We start from the raw sequence: 19,096 nt of genomic DNA, 5'->3' as shown, positions 1-19,096 counted from the left end.
TGATCTAAATACCAATAGTATAACCTTTCTTCGCTGCAGTTTCTTCATTCATAAAATCAGGCTCATATTGTCAGAAGCAAATAAGGTAATCTGTGGACGTTGGTCCATTGTCAGTGGGCTATAAATGTTAACTGTTAATAAAGAATTGCTGTGAAGGGTTAAAAGCCGTTTACTAGGGGAGTGTTCTTGGTCAGGTTACTTAACCTCTGGCCCTCACATGCCTCATCTATAAAATGGGGATAATAGTGAAGTTTATGACCTATGGTCAATTTGAGAATTATGTTTGAGATGACTCTTGGAAAGCTTAGATTACATTTGAGATGATTCTTGGAAAGCACTTAGCACAAATCTCTGGTAACAGCTAGTAATCTGTATCAGCCCGTAATACTGTCCTTGGCTATTTTCATCATTCTCAAAGCAGTTTCCTTGACCTCCCTCTTGGAGATGCTATATGGGGGCTCAGAAATATGTTTTAATTTTAATGAAGTTCTTCACTGCAGAAGTCCCAGCACTAGTCTTTGGTTTAGCACTTGGGAAACACTGTCTTCATCATCCATGACCATTGTCAGTGAGCTGCCACATCTCACCATAGAAGTCCTAAAACGGAACTGTGTTTCACTTAAAAATAGAATTCTGGGTATTTTTCTGAAGGAGACCTTTTTTATGGTGGCCACTTGGTTTGCTGTCAATATAAATATATCCCGTCTGTAACATTCACAGTTCATGTGTTTCTTCTCCATCAATGATCTGTTTCATCCCTACAATTATAATGATCCCTGTGGTCCGCAAAGATTTTCATCAAACATTTTATGTTGATTACAAATTTAGACGGAGTGAAAAACAAGAAAGCTGGCCATTTTTATGTTTTCATTGATGTGTTCTTTTTAATGTATTCTCCTTGTATACCACCATTGTTTCGTGCAATTTTATTTACCAAATGTCTTCGCTGTCACGTGTTGGGTTACAAAGGTGAAGTTCTATGTCCTACCCTTGAAGAACTATGTTCTTATCTTCCACAGGGGAGGTCCCTTGTTGCCCACGGTTGGGGAACCCTGGAGTGTGCTGGAAAAGATTTTCAATTGCAACCGACATGGATGCATTTCAGCAAGATCCTTGACAGAATATCTCTTGATATTCTCAGAATTGACATGGAGAAATGAGGATTCGTAATAGATTGAAAAATCCTTTCCAGGGAATTCTAGATAATGCACTGCTGTAATGATGGAGAGTTCTATCTTTAGCTCTGGCCTTTTGAGCATTTTTATCAAACAACTTGACAAAAGAGATGGATTTATTAAATTTGTGATTGTTGCCAGGAGGCATAGGTCAGAAATTGGATGGCAGTCAGGATCTCCGTAGTTCCCAGGAGGTCAAACTGAGGGGGGAAATTTAAATGTAATGCAGTAGAGAAGCAACAGGTAGTGCGGTGTAATGGAACAGTTGTATAGACTTGGGTCTAAATCACAGCATCAGCTTAATTGTTCGCTTGTACTAATGGGTATGTTAGTAACTTACAGGGTTCTCATATGCGGTTAACATAAAATACAATATTGACTTCCTTTTTTATAACAAATTTTCTCATTTTTAGTTTCAAATAAAGTATTGGTTTTAATATGGATCTGATAAAACGTCACATGAAAAAGACTACAGGGTCTTTTTTTAAAAAAAAATTTTTTTGAGAGGGAGTCTGTCTCCCTCCCCCAGGCTGGAGTGCAATGGCGTGATCTCAGCTCATTGCCTCCCAGGTTCAAATGGTTCCCCCTGCCTCAGCCTCCCAAGTTACTGGGATTACAGGCACCCACCATCGTGCCTGGCTAATTTTTGTATTTTTGTATAGATGGGGTTTCAGCCTGCTCGCCAGGCTAGTCTTGAACTCATGACCTCAGGTGATCCACCCGCCTCGGCCTCCCACAGTACTGGGGATTACAAGCATGAGCCACTGTGCCTGGCTTGCAGGGTCTTTTTCTCCCACATAATTCCTTAATGCATTGTTTCTTAACCTTGTTTATTGTGGTCCATCCCCCAGGAGTCTTTTCAGACGTTTTCCCTTTAATCACTCCCTAGTCCATGCAATTTTAATATCACAGATAGATTGTATATCTATGTTCTGTACATATATTTGTGTCTTAAAGGTAAAAAGTGTAAGCTATTTCTGTCCCCACCCCACTTCAAGAACAAACTTTCACCTTATTGGGGGCAAGACCACCCCACTGGGGGCAATACCATCTCCGTGAGAATGCATGCTGGGATGTGATAAGACCTCAGGGGTTTTCTAGTACATGGAGAATGTTCTGAGGTCAAGGTCTGATGAGTTTGTGTGTCTGCATTTTGTAATACTTTTTTTGGTTAATTATAGAAGTATTACCTGTATTTTCCAAATAAATATCTCCCTGGATTATGATGCATGTATGTTTTGACTCCCTTTCCAGAGGTCATCATCATTAATGGGACAAGAAGTTTCCTCATAATCTTTGTGTATATGCCATTGCTGATTTTGAGTTGTATTTATTATTTCTTTGCATGATGTGATGTATTTCTGTAATAATAGTTCCGCAACTAGCTTTTTTTTCACAAAATGGCATCAGATACTTCTACCTCCATTTGAAATTTGTTTTTTTTTTTTAAATTTAGCTTTTAAACTGGTAAGATATTTATATGATTCAGTGTTCAAAGAGTGTAAAATAATAAGTAGCAAAAAATAGCTCTTCTCTATTTCCTCTTCCTCTGTTAGTGTTATAATTGTCTTCAATATGTTTGCAGAGCTACTGTATGCATGTAAAAATGAATCTCTATGGCCACTTCTTTTCTGAGAAACACAAATGGTATAACATAATTCATGTTGGGCTGTTCAATTACAAAAATGTAACTTGGAGGTCTTTTCATTGGAGTGCAAAGAGGTCCCCCCCCCCCCGTGAATTCCAGACTATTTCATTGTATTGATTTGCCATAATTTAGTTAACTAGCCCTTGAGTGATAGATATTTATTTTGTTTCCAATGTCGGATACTACCAGCAGTGCTGTTAGGACTAAGTTTCACCTTGTAGAAATGCAAAGTATATCTGTAGGATTAATGCTGGGTTCAAAGCAGTGCACATTTATAATTTTAATAGTAATTGCCAAATTTTTTTCCAAAAATAATTATGTCACTCTCTCAGTAGTGATAAAAAAAAGTGCTGATTTGAATACACCCTTGCTAACTGTGTATAATCAAAAGTCTTGAATGTTTGCAAATTTAGTAGGTGAAAATCTCACCTATATAGTTTTAATTTGTGTTTCTCATTATTTTTGAGGAGAAGCAACTTTTCCTACATTAAGGAGCCATTTGTATTTCCTTTTTTTTTTTTTTTTCTTTAACTGTTTATATCCTTTACCCATTTTTATATGAGATTTGGGTATATATATTTTTTTCTTTTCTTTTCTTTTTGAGAAAGAGTCTCGCTCTGTTACCCAGGCTGGAGTGCAGGGATACAATCTAGGCCTACTTGCAGCCTTGGCCTTCTGAGTTCAAGTGATTCTTATGCCTTAGACTTCTGAGTTGCTGGGATTATAGGCACCTGCCACTACACCCAACTAATTTTTGTATTTTTAGAAGAGATGGGGTTGTGTGGTGCTGACCAGGCTGTTCTCAAACTTCTGACATCAGGTGATCCGCCAGCCTGGGCCTCCCAAAGCACTGCAATTACAAGTGTGAGCCATCGCGCCCGGCTGACATGTAGAGCTTATTGATTTCTAGAATCTCTTTGCGTACTAGAGAACTTTTCCTCTTGCAGCACTGATTGCAAATGTGTTTTGCTGGTCATTTGTCTTTTGATGTTTCTGACCGTGCTTTCTCCAATGCAGAACATTAAGTATTCTTTAGTGTATTTGATTTTATCAGTCTTTTCTGACATATGAAGGAATGCTTTCCGTACTCTAATTCTTGCCACAACTGCTTTTTATACCTTTATGTATTTATTTTAAATATTTAAATCTTGGATTCGTTTGAGATTTGTCCTAGAGTAAGGTCACCTGCTTTTGGAATATTGCATAGTATTACGTAATAAAATAAGTTTGCTTAGCAAGTTTCTAGTAATGGATATTTGCATTATTGCTAATTCTTTCATATTATAAACATTGCTGAAATTTCATATGCTTTCTTGTAAACATACATATTAAAATTTCTGGGACATAAGGTATGCAGATGTACATATTACTTATATGCTGTATTTCTGCCAGAGAAGCAATATTTTGTGATTTAGAGCCAAGGTCAACAAACAGTTTCTGTAAGGGCAGATGATAAATATTTTAGACTTTGCTGTCTCTTTTAAAACTACTCAAATCTGCTCTTTAGACAGTATATGAATGAAGGGACATGGCCAAGTTCCATTAAAACTGTTTATAAAAACGGGTTGTGGGCTGGATTTGACTCACAGGCCATAGTTTGCAAACCCCTGTTTTAGCCCGTAGATCTGGAATTGACTGTTTGATCTTCCATATACTACACGAGGGCAAATTTACCAGCTTCTGAGCCTCACTTTCATTATCTGTAAAATGGGGAAGCTAGGGCATATTTGACATGAGTTGTTGAAAGGATGAAAGAAGATAAAATGTAGAAAGTTTTCATTACAATGAATGTCGTGAACATTCTCGAAATGGATGACGCATTGTTGTTGTTACCTTGTCATTTGAGGGCAGAGGTAGGACTTGGATGTTTAAAAACTCAGTAATCAAGATAAATTAGATTTTGATGCAATATGGTTGATTATTGATTTTCCCTTTTGGCTCAGAGTCCAATAGTCTTTGTATAGCACTGATAATATCTTTCTTTGCTCGTGATAGATTTTTTGGAACTCATTTAAGATTTTACAACACTATTGAAATATTATTTATTTTGATAACTGAGTTTTTGTGAGTGCCTTGTTTGCCTTACCCTAGCCCTATCCCTATTGAACAGATATGTATTGAAAATAGATAAGTCTCTGATGTCATGAAGCTTATTTTCTCATGGACCTTGTACTAGGAAGAGAAATTAGCAAAAATACTAGGATGAGAAATTAGCAAAGGTGCTAGGAAGAGAAATTAACAAGGCTAACAAAATAGAGAGTGGCTGAGGTGCTATTTTAGACAGTTAGGTGATATAACTATTATTTCTGCTAAAATCCCTCTAATTATTTTCCTAGGTCCCATTTACTGGAAGTTACTTACACTATGAATTTATAGAAATAGAGAGAAGTACAAGTTAAAATCCACTATTCACAGTGTGACTGGGACACAGAATTCATCATGTTGTTTTGGCTTTACCTCATAAATGTCAGCTTTATGTCTAGACATTTCCCCAGATAACATTTAATAGTTAATATATTTTGGAGCAAACATTCCTCCTTTTATGGTTGTCACAGGAATTGAGTTAGTCGTCCCGTCTGCAGCCTCTGAAGTGTTTCCTAGCCCCACATCCCATCCACACCAGGCCCCTGCGCTGTTGAGTGAGTGCCTTGTGAAAGTGTTTTTAATTTCTCGTTCTTTTCCTCTCAGCCCTTATGTCAGTGGGTTGGTATACAGATTCTTAGCCCTTTTAAACACCAAACTCCCAAATTCCATCTCTGGGAATTTTTCCCTTTTCCTACTTGTGATTGAAATTTTTCACGAGCTTAAGCATCTTACATTAATAATAAACAAAGCTTTGTGGATTATGATACTGATATGAGAGTAATGGTGTGAAAAACCCCTTCCATACCAAGACAAGAAATCCTGGCCATGTTTAAACCAGACCTAAACTGTCAGTTTTATTTTGCTTTCTGGGTTGCATCTATGACTTTTCAGAATAATGCGTGCTCACCTCAGCAAGTCTTTCCCACAGGATAACTTGAGCGGTAGCATGTCTCTGAGGCAGAAAACTTCAGCAAGAGGCGACTATTCCCGTTAAGTGCTTCATGGATTCTTATCCCATGACTGCTGCATTAACAGAGTAAAAATTTACAGCAAGGTATTTCAGAGCTTGCTTCTTCTTCTTTTGTCTAAATGGGATCTTTAAAACCTTACCCAAGTTCATCCTTCTGTTATAGGGAAAGAAGATAGAAAGAAAGAGAGAGAAGGAGGAGGGAATTAGGGGATGTTATTTTTATATATTCCATCCAGCATACATTCCTGATTTTTATCTTTATAATTTGACATTTTCGTCTTAGTGATGAATGTTGAAAACATTGAGTAATTTAAATCTTGGTCTTTTAAACCAACATTTTGATTATATCCTATATTTGTTAGTTCCAAATAGCAGATAGCCTACTCAGAGGGGTTAAAATACAAAGGTGGTTAAAGCTGAAAAATCTAGAGGTAAAATTTAAATTTCAGACATGCTTTGATCAGATCTCCCTATTTTCTCCCCTTTCTTTTGTTACTGTCATTTTACTTTTCGGCTTTGGCCTTCAGCTGCTTCCCTCCTGATTGCAGGTCATTCTGCTCCCTTCCTTCTTTATTCACATTCAAGGGAGGAGGGCCCCTTCTCCCTCCAAGCTGTGAACAAAATTTTGGGCCTTGCCTTGTGAATAGTACCAACCTCAATCAGTCCCTCTGTATTAGTCTGTTCTCATACTGCTATGAAGAAATACCTGTGACTGGGTATTTTATAAGGAAAAGCAGTTTAATTAACTACTAGTTCCACCTGGCTGGGGAGGCCTCAGGAAACTTACAATCATGGCAGAAGGCACCTCTTCACAGGGCGGCAGAAGAGAGAATGAATGCCCAGTGAAGGGGGAAGCCCCTTATAAAACCATTAGATCTGGTGAGTACTCACTATCACTAGAATAGGGTGGGAGAAACTGCCTCCATGATTCACTTTTCTCTACCTGGTCGCTTCTGTGACACATGGGGATTATGGGAACTACAGTTCAAGATGAAATTTGGGTGGGGACACAGCCAAACCATATCACCCTCCGACCTGGAAATCTTCCAGGCACTAATTGGCTTACACCTGGGTTAACACCCTTTCCCGATTTAATCTCTCTTAAAGGAGGATGGGATTCCACTAATTGCCATATACCAGTTAGGTGCCATTTCTGAAGCTGGGGCAGGGTCATGCTGTTTAGATGTTAGTATCTGGATGTGGGTTCCCAAAGGAAAGTACGGAGAATGGTGTTTAGTGAGTACTTGATATGTGCCAAGTACTGTTGGACGTGCTGTTGGTGTAAATCATTTGTTAAATCCTTATCACAACCTTATGATTACTTTCAGTAAGGTACTTGGTGGGGTTTGGAGGTAGGCTGGACTATCAACAAATATTTTGTGTCTATTTGATTCTTCCAGGTATCACAGGAAGTGCTCTGATTGAATTTAGAACTCTTAGGAACTTTAGAGGTGATCTAACATAACCCTGTAATTTGCATGTAACAACATTGAAATTTTATAAAACATCACCATTGCCACATTCACGTTCACTCTCCAGAGATGAAATTGGAATGGAAAGAGCAAGTATGTGTCATGACTGTCCCCCTTTAAAGATATTGCTCATTAATCTTGTCTTTATGAATAACTAGTCATATAATTTGTGAGTTATCTGGGGCCAACAGGCAAGGTCAAGCTTACTTCTTATCCTTGAACTAGAACTCAAGTTGCCAGTCGCCTTGCCCAGTGCTCTTTGCACTTTTATTTGTGTGACCTTTTTGGTCCTTGGATGATTGTTTCGTTATGTCTCAATGTAAAGTCAGGATTCTAAAATAACAGTTTTTGTCAAAATGTTGACTATTTGAGGGTGTACCTAACTTTAAGGTTGAAAACTTCAGATCTGGAGCCAACTTATCTCCATTTTATAAACACTTAGGATGTTTGGCATTGGACAGTAAGAATTGCGATAACTTTGTTAGTATCTCAGATGCTTGTTGAAACCAATTCCATTTTGTATCTACAAGAAGCAGAAATAAAGCTGGTGCAACTTTAAGTCAGACTAGTTAGGTTTTGAGTGAATAAATGATACTAATTATTGGTAGAAATTTTTATTGAATGTTTGGATGTGGGGTAGATTCAACTTGAAAGATACAACTTTTAAATCCCAGATGTACCTAAACATGCATAGGTCAGAGACTTTAAGTCTTTGAAGGACCTTGAGAATCCCGTGGTGTATGGGTGGCATGCACGTTCATGATTTGTACTGTAATAATGTCATATTACACACCCATGTAGGCATCACTCATCAGTGAACCCCTTTTGAGCCTTTTAAGCGTTCACTCAGCCTGGAGGTCTGTGGCTCAGAACTAAAAGGTAGCCATCATTGCCATCTTTACTCTTTTTTAATACTTCTTTTCCAGAACAGTTAAATAGGCTCCAGAGAAGCTTTTACCATCAGGATTACAATCTGGGACCTCCAGTTTAGGGATTGGTACTGAATGAAATTTTACCTGAAAATAGTTTTATCGTCAGTCCTGAAATAGACACTGTGGGAAATTAGGCAGATAATTGTATTAAAAAATGAACAAAGTAGTTTCAATTTCTGGTGTTACTGTCTGATATTATGTCTTGTATTATGGTTAGTTGTTGATAGTTTCCTTAAAGCACACCATTGATATGAAATGGAGTGCTGAAGTTTTTACACCTAAAATTTAAAACTAAAAATTGTGTAAGCATATTTGATTATCTGAAAAGTGACTTTACATTTTCTTAACTGGCTTAAAATTAAGAATATTTCTATCAACAGAGTTGAACAGCTTTATAATTGAATACGAATAAAGTTAAAATAGTGGCAAGCAGCAATATGCATGCCTTTTTCCATTTTTTTTGTGTACACACAAAAAAATGCATAAGAATTAATTAAGCTACTAGTACTGGAGAATGCAAAAGAATTCTAAGCTGAATCCCATAAAGATTTTAATTAAAACATGGAATGATTTAAACATGTATTAGATTTGGGATAAAATGCATTAATTATGATAGTAGGTAAAAAATGAATACACATAGTTTTGGATTGTTGCAGTTGGTTAAAAGGAGACAAGATGCAGTGTAATAAGCCTGGATTCAGGTAATATTTTTAATATAAGTTTATTGAGAGAGGTATTAATAAGCATATTTGACTAGAAACAGCATGTAACATGTATATCAGTTTTGTTTTTAATTAGATTTAGACAGAATTCATTATTTTTAATGGCTTTTCATTAGTGAATAGAAACCATTATTTGGATCTATTGTGGTAAAATAAATTCAAGGTACATGCTTATTTTCAGCAAAGTACCTCTTATGTATTTAAAGAAACCACTGTTTGAAACATGAATCATAGACAGGTATGTGAAATTCCTTACTTTTGGACAAAAGTATGATTTCTGTACTCATACAACTTTTATCTTAGGTCAGTTATTAACAGAGAACTATACTGAAGTGAAACAGTTTGCTTAAATTGTAGAAAATTCTTTTTGCTGACTAGCTTTATTTGTCCTTATTTGGACTTTTCAAGTAGGATCACTGGGGGTGGTGATAGGGCAAAATAAAGGTGCTTCTCTCAGATTTTTATTTGATATTTGTTTGAATAGAATTGACTAGTATTGATTTAAAATTTATATGTGTTGACCAAGTCTTTCGGGCTAAATCTGCCTTAAAGAAACTGAGCATGAAGTGAGGTCTCAGACTCAAGCCCAGATTTACAGTAGTTGCCATTATTTTCACATGAGGAATTCTGTCTGCCTTAAACAGGCCAGTTGGAATTAATCACCAATTGCGTGATTTATCCTCTCTACTGTAGAAATATGTCTTACCGATGCTAGTCTACTGAATTGTAACATCTCAAAATAAGAAAAATGCAGTGACTTGTGAATAGCACACCAAAGAGGTAGAAGTGGGCGATTTTAATGCACAAATGAGCTATGTATTAAGCTAATGATGCTTTTTTAAATGACAGCTTTAAAAGCAATGTCTCCAACTTCATATATTGTTTTTACATAAGCTTAGATAGTATCACCCATGAACTTGATTTTTTTCTTTACCGTAGTCTCTCTTTTTCTTTACCTTATGTGTGTGCAGTCTCCCTTTATCCAAAAAGGATGTAACAATCATCCCAGTATTTCCCATAAATCAGTGCCCGTCTCCCTCATCTATCAAGCCATAGATATGGCCTAAGCGCATAGTAGTAAATCTGGTAAAACCTGGATAGTAAAATTTAACCCATTTAACACAACTTAGATTATACTTGGCTTCTATGCAGCTTCCTCCATAATTTCTTCATTTTGTTGGCAGAGTAACCACAAAAGAATGACCTTTTGACAAAGACCTACTAGGAACCCAACGTTTGTGTATTTACTATTAACTGAACTCCAAACTTACTTGGAGCTCATGAGTTTTTCCATTCATTTTTGTTTTTTTATTCCACCATTGAATCTAGACCACCACGTTGTATTTATTGTCTGTGTCTCCTTCATCTTCTCTGGTTTCTACAGTGTTTTAGTCTTTCTCATGACCTTGACACTTCTGAGGAGCGTTTGTCAATTATGTAGAATGTTTCCCAATTTCGGTTTGTCTGATGTATTCCCCCATGATTATATCAGGGTTGTGGGTTTTTGGAAAAAATACCGTGGAGGTGATGTGCCCTTTTTATCACTTCCTGTCAGATGTCCAAGGTAGCCACGTGGTCTCACTGGGGATGTTCACTTTCGTCACTTGATTAAGGTGATGTTTGCCAGGCCTGTCCATTGGGTAGTTACTCACTAAATCTAGCCAAAGATGGGATTAAGCTCTATTTCCCAGAGGGGCAAACTCTACTTCTGACTCTTGGCCTCTGCCCAAGTGGGAAATGCCTGACTAAGATGACCACAGGCCAGTAAACTTCTCGGCACTGCAGGAAGTGACTTCACTTAAGTGTCACCTCCCCTGTAAGTTCTCTCCTGGATAGGTGGGGCCCCACCTCTCCCTTTGCATGCAATGAAATGCCTGCACCCACCTGCCTTAGCCCTTGGGTGGGCCATATGTCTTCTTTCAATTCCATAAATTGCCTAGTGAGTTTCTTGACAGTCTGCTGTACATTTGCAAGCCAGTAACAAAGGCAGTAATCGTTGTGGGCAGCACTTGTTGAACTTTTAGTGTTTGATAATACTCTAAGCACATTGATTATCTAATATAATCCTTACAGCCACTTTGTGGCATCTGGGCACCTCATTGTACAGAGGAGGAGCCTGTGAGCCACAGGCAGTTTAAATTTTCCAAGGGAACTGGGGCAGCCCTGCTCCTTAGCATCCATTTCTCAACACTGTGTCTAGGACTGAGAAAGTGTTGATTCTTCAATTAAATTGATAACAGTGATGGACTGATCATTAAGACTAAATTTCCTCTCTGATTGACCTTCTTTGATTACGGAGGTCTCTTAAAGCATAGAAAAAATAAGAGCGGTTTAAAAATAATGATCCTTCACAGAAGGCATTGAAAGCAAGAGTTCTACTGCACCCTTTCTTAAAAAACCCATAGTCACCTTCACTGGGCTTCTTAAATTTGCATGTGGATTCTTTCATGCACATTGCGTATTTACAGCTTATTTTACCTTGTTGCAGTTCAAACCAATTTAATATATTAGTGAAGAGAGAACAGGAGTATTTACTCCTAAAGTTGACATCCTGGCTCTGGAGACCAATGGAGTGAGGAATACTTAGCAAGAAGTCAGTAAATAGATATATAAACTAAAACGAAAATAATGCAGGGAGAACATACAGTAGTAGTGTCATTAGAAGGTGGAACTCTGGGCCGGGCGCGGTGGCTCACGCCTGTAATCCCAGCACTTTGGGAGGCCGAGGCAGGTGGATCACGAGGTCAAGAGATCGAGACCATCCTGGTCAACATAGTGAAACCCCGTCTCTACTAAAAATACAAAAAATCAGCTGGGCATGGTGGTGCGTGCCTGTAATCCCAGCTACTCAGGAGGCTGAGGCAGGAGAATTGCCTGAACCCAGGAGGCGGAGGTTGCGGTGAGCCGAGATCGTGCCACCAGCCTGGGCAACAAGAGCGAAACTCCATCTCAAAAAAAAAAAAAAAAAAAAAAGGGAAAACCCCTCTCAAAAAAAAAAAAAAAAAAAGAAGGTGGAACTCTGTCCCTCTTTAATCTTTTCTTTCAATTCATTTATTTGTATCTAAAAATATGTTTTAAGGGCTTACTTTATGTGGGCCCCTGTGATAGGAATTGGAATGAAGCTGTACAAGATATAGAAGGAACCAGTTCTCAGAGTTTACCCGTAGTGGGGAAGACAGACATTTAGGTATAAATAGTAAATTATATAATAGCAAAAATGGGGTCCAAAGAACCAAGAACCCCTGTGTTTCCCTCACAAAGGGACGTTTACTCCGAGATCAAACTTTTAGCCAGGAGTTTCAGATATGTTCATTGAATTCATTAAAAAGAATACATTTGTCATCACATGTTGAATGAGAAACACTATTAGATTCCCTTGATACTTAGAGGTTGGCAGTATGTCTCAATCAAAATCTCATTTCTTTAAGACTTTTAGCAGGTGAACAGGAAATTACTTTTGGCAGCTCAAACTGCCCTGTGGTTTCTACCCCTGCCCTTACCTCTTCCCTTTTGAGAACACAGACTCTTGTACTAGATTGATGTGTCGGAGTTGGTGAGCTGTTCAAAATGGTCTTACTGCTAAAATACAGATGTCTTGTTACTTATAAGAAAGAATCAGTAAGAGGAAACTAAAGTGCAAGTGACTTCTCATTCTTATTTCAGATGGGTAATATCATGTCTGAGAGAGGAAGGTTCTTCTTAAGTATTCATCTCTTCCCAACTAGGTTTAAGTTAACCAAAGTTTTTAGTATCTTTTTTTTTTTCAACTTAAAAGCATTTATTCAGAGTTGTGAAAAACAAAGTATTCAATACCATGAGTCTTATGGAACTGGAAATGATTAATGGTATAATTCTCAGTCTTTTATAAAGTGTCTTAACACCAAAAAGATTTATACAGTGTGGAATGGCAATGGTGCTTCGATGTGAGAATAGGTAATCAATACCTGCAAGCTTGGAAAAAGTGTTCTATTTCCTCTGCTAATGGCATAGGGGTTTTTGCCAGGAAAGGGTGTCTGGAGCATGAAGCACTCCAAAAAAGAATTAATTTGAAATCTGAAGTGGAAGATCAGTTTCAATTAAAATTACACTTGAATGTATATTGGGTGGAAGTGTGAAAGCAAGCATGTAGTCGGCTCAAATCTGCAGATTGTTACCAGTGAATAAATGAATCCCACTGGTATGAACCCTGATTATATTTTTATAGAGTGATAAATTGTATTTCACGCATGTCTAGAAGGTTATGAGAAATGAGATGAATGGCACGTACTTTTGTGACATTACAAAGTATTTTTTAAATTGTTAGTAGTAGAAAGATAATTATCAGGTATTTGTGTTTTTACAAATGACGGCTTGCATCTATTATTTGAGTCAGATGTATTTGGATTTATTTTACTGTGTCCCATATCATTTTTTGCTTTTGAGTGTAATTTTACTGTACTGTAAGTTTCTGGAAGGCATTTTGCATACATACACATATGATATTAAAATATTAGATACCCATAATTTGGATTTACAAGCTCAATTGTGGCTAAGTAAAATTCGTATCTTGGTCAGCCACTTAATAAATCAACAATCACTTTATTTATTTGTTTATTATTATTTTTTTGAGACGGAGTCTTGCTCTGTCGCTCAGGCTGGAGTGCAGTGACGCGTTGTGGACTCACTGCAACCTCTGCCTACTGGTTTCAAGCAATTCTCCTGCCTCAGCCTCCCAGGTAGCTGGGATTACAGGTGTGCACCACCACGCCTGGCTAAATTTTGTATGTTTAAGTAGAGACCGGGTTTCACCATGTTGGTCAGGCTGGTCTCAAACCCCTGACTACATGACCCGCCCACCTCAGCCTCCCAAAGTGCTGGGATTACAGGCGTGAGCCACTGCGCCTGGCTAACAATCACTTTATTTGGTTTTTCAATGGATTCTTTTAATACGTGGAAGAAAATTTAAACAGTAGACAGGATGATTGGAGCTATTCCTCAGGTCTCCTTTCCCTCCTTTTTTTTCTTCAAATATATACATGCAAGATGAGAATAAAGTTTGGCCAAAATAAAATTTGGCTAAATATATGACAAATGCATACTGTCCCTTTGGGACTCATCACAGTCATAGGGAATTTGACAAAGAGGTAAAAAAATACACGATTGAAAAGCCTTGACAATTTAGTTGGAATCGTACAGCGAAGAAAATGGTGATATTAACTTTTTCCAGATAGTAGCATGACTTAAAAGTGCCCCAAGGTTCTTAGACCTTTGCCAGTCAATGAATGTGTTCATTTGGATAGTCTGTTTTTATCTTACTCTTTGGGATGAGGATTTGGGAGAATGACCCAAGCATTGGAGTGAGGCTGAGGTATTTTCCAGATAGCAACAATATGCATCATTTAAAAATTTTTTTTTTATTTATTTCATTTATTTTTTTTGAGACAGAGTCTCGCTCTGTCAACAGGCTGGAGTGCACTGGCGCCATCTTGGCTCACTGCAACCTCCACTTCTCGGGTTTAAGCGATTCTCCTGCCTGAGCCTCCGGAGTAACTGGGACTATGGGTGCACACCACCCCGCACGGCTAATTTTTGTCTTTTTAGTAGAGATGGGGTTTCACCATGTTGGTCAGAATGGTCTCGATCTCTTGACCTTGTGATCTACCCACCTCGGCCTCCCAAAGTGCTGGGATTACAGGTGTGAGCCACCGTGCCTGGCCCTAATATGCATCATTTTTGAGGAGCTGTATCCATTGCTCTTACAGCCATGAAACTTCCCTTACCATGACAGAAAAGACTTTCTGTGATTGTCCCATTTTTCTTGCACCATTGTTTATATCTGCTGTGAGCTGTTACCCATTTTCAGGGAATGGGGAAAGCCATGGCAAATGATTGGGTGGTGGCAGGATGGTCACTCGTGTGGGCTTGATTCAGTGGTAGGGAGATTTACCTTCTACCAAACTAACAAGGTTAGTAGTTAGACTTAGCTACTAATAAACTAAACAAGATTTCTTTGTGTCTTCTATTGTACGAGGCTAGGTATATGGGAGGCACAAAGATCCCCACCCATCAATCGATATTTATGTATATGAATGTATATTAACACACTAAACTTTCTGATTGGGAAGCCTGTGTTTTACCTTCCAAAAATTGTGAAGTTTATTATTTTTTTTCTTTTTGAGGCAGAGTCTCGCACTGTCACCCAGTCTGTAGTGCAGTGACGTAATCTCAGCTCACTGCAATGTCTGCCTCCTGGGTTCAAGTTAATTTTAGTAGAGACAGGGTTTCACCATGTATTTTCAGTAGAGTCAGGGTTTCACCATGTTGACCAGAACGGTCTCGATCTCCTGACCTTGTGATCCGCCTGCCTCAGCCTCCTGAAGTCCTGGAATTACAGGCGTGAGCCACCTGCGCCCTGCGGTAAAGTTTATTCTTACCTAATTCTCGATAAAGGATTAAATCTTAATCTTTCCGGCAAAAGTTGCTTCAGCAGGCTACTCCCACTTTGTTGTGTCCACAACGTTAAAAGTAGGATGCAGAAAAATCTAACTGCTTGTAGTCCACATAATAGAAACTGCTCCCATAATATTTCATTTCCAAATAGGGCAGGGAGGCAAATGCAGTGTGTTTTCTGTGTTTATGTCTGATTGGCACCTACTAGAATTATGCTCTATGGTTGTGCTTGCTTGCTTTATTTCTGAGGCATATGTCCCTCCAGAGTCTTTATTTATATGAGTGCAGAGCCCAATCTGAAGGTAACTTTATACATTTCCTAGGAAAGGGAGAGATTGAAAAAGAGAGCTGAGTGCCTTAACATTCAAGTGTACAAATGAGTGCCAAACTGAAAAATCTTTCACAATTAGCCAAAGGATAAATCTGCCTTTATTGCCTCCGTCATGTGTAATGCCTCTCATCCAGTTTTGTGTTGCTTTTAAGGTTTTTTTTCCTTTTTCATGTTTACAGGCTTTTATGGGCTAAGAAGAAAATTGTATTTAGGATCCTGCTCACAATAGCAAAACATGCTAACTTGATGAAGATGCCTTTTGTGAATAAATGGTCTGCTTATTTTAGGAAACATTTAAAAATTGTCAGAAATATGAACAACCCTGACAGTCCTTCCACACAACTCTCTTAATCTGATTGAAGATAAAGTTAGTAAATGTTTGATTGTAAATCAAGAAGCAAAACTAACTTAAGTAACATATCTTTTCTGAAACCTTCTTGCCACATCAAGCAAATGGCTTTGCTTCGTAGTTTTCAGTACGTTCAGCTCTTTGGACTGGGGACACGTTGAGAGATGTAATGCCCAGCTTCCTAAGATTTATTCATTTCATCCCTGACCTTTGAACCATGAGGATTGAAGAGTTGTTTTCTTTCAACAGGTGCCTATGGTCCTGAGCACTGGGTCACGTCTAGTGTCAGCTGTGGGGGTCATCACCAGTCTCCTATTGACATTTTAGACCAGCATGCGCGTGTTGGGGAAGAATATCAAGAACTGCAACTTGATGGCTTCGACAATGAGTCTTCTAACAAAACCTGGATGAAAAACACAGGGAAGACAGGTAGACAATGGCTTCTTTACTTGTGCCCAGAGCAACATGAAATATTTTTGGTTGTCTCTGGTGTTTACCTTAAACCATGACTTGCCTGTTAAATAGTGCACATTGCTGTGTAGGGAGCTTAATCAATCAGTCCTTAGTTTGAGAACAAGCTATGTGACTGGGTAAAGCACTCTGTGGCTAATCACTCTGTGGCTTCATTTTTTAAAAAAAATATTAACTGTAGATAATAAAATATTATACATCTAGACCTAGGGTTGTAGTAATTAAATGAGTTAATAGATGTAAGGTACATAGAAGGACTGTCAGAAAGCTGCCCCATAGGTGGCCACTCGCCACCTGTGGCTATTTCCATTTAAGTTTTAATTAAAAATTAAATAATATTAACATTCGGTTCCTCAGTTGTATGAGGTACATTTCAAGTGCTTATCATCCACATTTGGCTAATGACTATCCTGTTAGACAGCCCAGACAGAGGACGCTTTATCATTGCAGAAAGTTCTACCGGGTAACATTGTGCCAAATGTGCAAATAGGCAGAATTCTTATCTTCCTTAAGATTTTGCTTTATTAATATTTTTTATTACTTCCGAGTACAGATGAACTGTCTCATCCCTTTGTGTATCAGACCAGCAATTCGATTATTCCATTTCCTCCACTTGTCATTTTGGGATTTGTGAATATGCAGCGTCATCTTTTTACCATTGCTAATGTGAAGAGCTGCCTCCCTGTCAATTACTGTTGTGCAAATATCAGTTTATAGATTGTCCTTGTAAGTACCAGAGAATGCCTTGCTGTGCCCCACTGTACAATCTGAAAAGAAGCTCTGGGATGTTACATTACATCTCTGCTTAGTGCTACCTGGGGTTCTGTTGATGCCTAAAGATATTTTTCACTCTTATTACTCAACTACTTACAACTTTGGTTCATTAAAACCAGGTTTTTTTCCCTGTTTCTCTTTTTAAAGTGAACCCTTTATAACTAAGGATGTCACTGCAAACCACTGTTAGCAATCCCTTTCAGGATCCTTGGTGGTCAGAGCCCTCAGGCTGGGCTAAAATGACTTCACTCCCAGCCCTTTGGTTCTATTTATGTTGTAGGTAACAAAATTGCCTCTTATATTTCTTTTTTAACCTAACTGGCTGAATGGGCAGCTTTAGGGATCATTTTTTTTTTTCTTTCTTTCTCCAAACCAGCATTTGTCTGAGATTATTCATAGCCGATTGCTTTGAGTTTGCCTGGCCTGTTCGTAGAGTTGCTTCCCACCCACTCAGGGCCGTGATTCCTGGCTTTGGGCCCTTTTATAATGTCCACGGAAACAATTCTGCTTCTTGTGTTATAGTAGGTGACCCTCTCCTGTTCCTTGATTCATCTATATGAGTAGCTGCTCAGGAAAAACTGTTCATCCAGTAATGTTATTTTTTTTTTGTTTTTGTTTTTTTGAGATGGAGTCTCACTCTATCGTCCAGGCTGGAATGCAGTGGTGCGATCTCGGCTCACTGCAACCTCCGCCTCCTGGGTTTAAGTGATTCTCCTGCCTCAGCCTCCTGAGTAGCTGGGATTACAGGCATGTACCACCACCCCTGGCTAGTTTTTGTATTTTTAGTAGAGATGGGGTTTCGCCATGTTGGACTGACTGGTCTTGATCTCCTTACCTCAGGTGGTCTGCCCTCCTTGGCCTCCCAAAGTATTGGGATTACAGGCATGAACCACCGTGCCTGGCCCGTACGTGCCTTTTCATCCTCACCTCTCTACGACCTCAGCACAGATTGTGTGCTTATTACAATTCAGAATTTACCTATCAATTGTTCTACTTTATGCTTTAAATATGGTGTTTTTAGGATAACTGCAATGAGATTATTTTCTTCAGACTATCTAAATCTAGTGGACGAGAGCTTTGCTACACTGGGTTCAATCAGAGATTGGAACTGAGTGTGCCTCAATTCCACATTCTGGAAGGCTGTCAGAGACAATCACTGGGCTCTCTGATACGGTTTTCTACTTGACTTGCAACGCTTGACAGCTTTCTACAAAGATAACACGTTTCAGTGATAACTTTCAGCTTGATATCACCAATGACAGGTTTTAGACGTATGTAGGGTTCACTCAATGCAAGTTGATTCATGACCTTGGTCTTCCAGAAGCTGATTATCAATCTGTGTCACTCTGCTGACTTCCTAGAGTGATCCACAACTTGTTGCCTATCTCTGAGTGTATGCACTTGACTTTAGGGCAAAGCTCTCCAAATATGAACCCATCAGTCTCAGAGATTTGAGAAGCACAGTGTTTCGAGAAGCAGAAATAAATCTTTGTTACTCTCATAATACTTATTACTGTAAAATGCACAGCATAATATTAGATAGGAAGGGTTTTTTAAAAGTGACAACCAATTATATGCAATTTGAAACAAAGAACATGCCATTTTTTTAATCTTTTGAGTTTTAACTTATGGTAGTTTAGAAACTTGGGTGTAGGAATCCACCTGTGTAGTTTTGTTTTAAGCACTAATAGAAATTTCCTTCATTCTATAGGTCTTTTTTTTTTTTTTGAGACAGGAT

General features: G+C 38.3%; 1 protein-coding gene across 3 annotated transcripts in view; it reads left to right on the top strand.

The window, feature by feature from the left end:
• The window catches only part of PTPRG (protein tyrosine phosphatase receptor type G), a 770,883-nt gene that overhangs the window by 436,599 nt on the left and 315,188 nt on the right, over positions 1 to 19,096 (top strand). For all 3 annotated transcript variants that reach the window (XM_017527402.2, XM_017527401.2, XM_017527403.2), the window contains exon 3: positions 16,363 to 16,542. In XM_017527402.2, the coding sequence (XP_017382891.1) occupies positions 16,363 to 16,542 (180 nt within the window). The remainder of the gene's footprint in view (positions 1 to 16,362; positions 16,543 to 19,096) is intronic.

Source organism: Cebus imitator, unplaced genomic scaffold (assembly GCF_001604975.1).
Source record: "Cebus imitator isolate Cc_AM_T3 unplaced genomic scaffold, Cebus_imitator-1.0 Scaffold48, whole genome shotgun sequence".
NCBI lineage: Eukaryota > Metazoa > Chordata > Mammalia > Primates > Cebidae > Cebus > Cebus imitator.
Note: the sequence above shows the minus strand (reverse complement) of the source record. Positions and strands in the feature narration are given on the sequence as shown.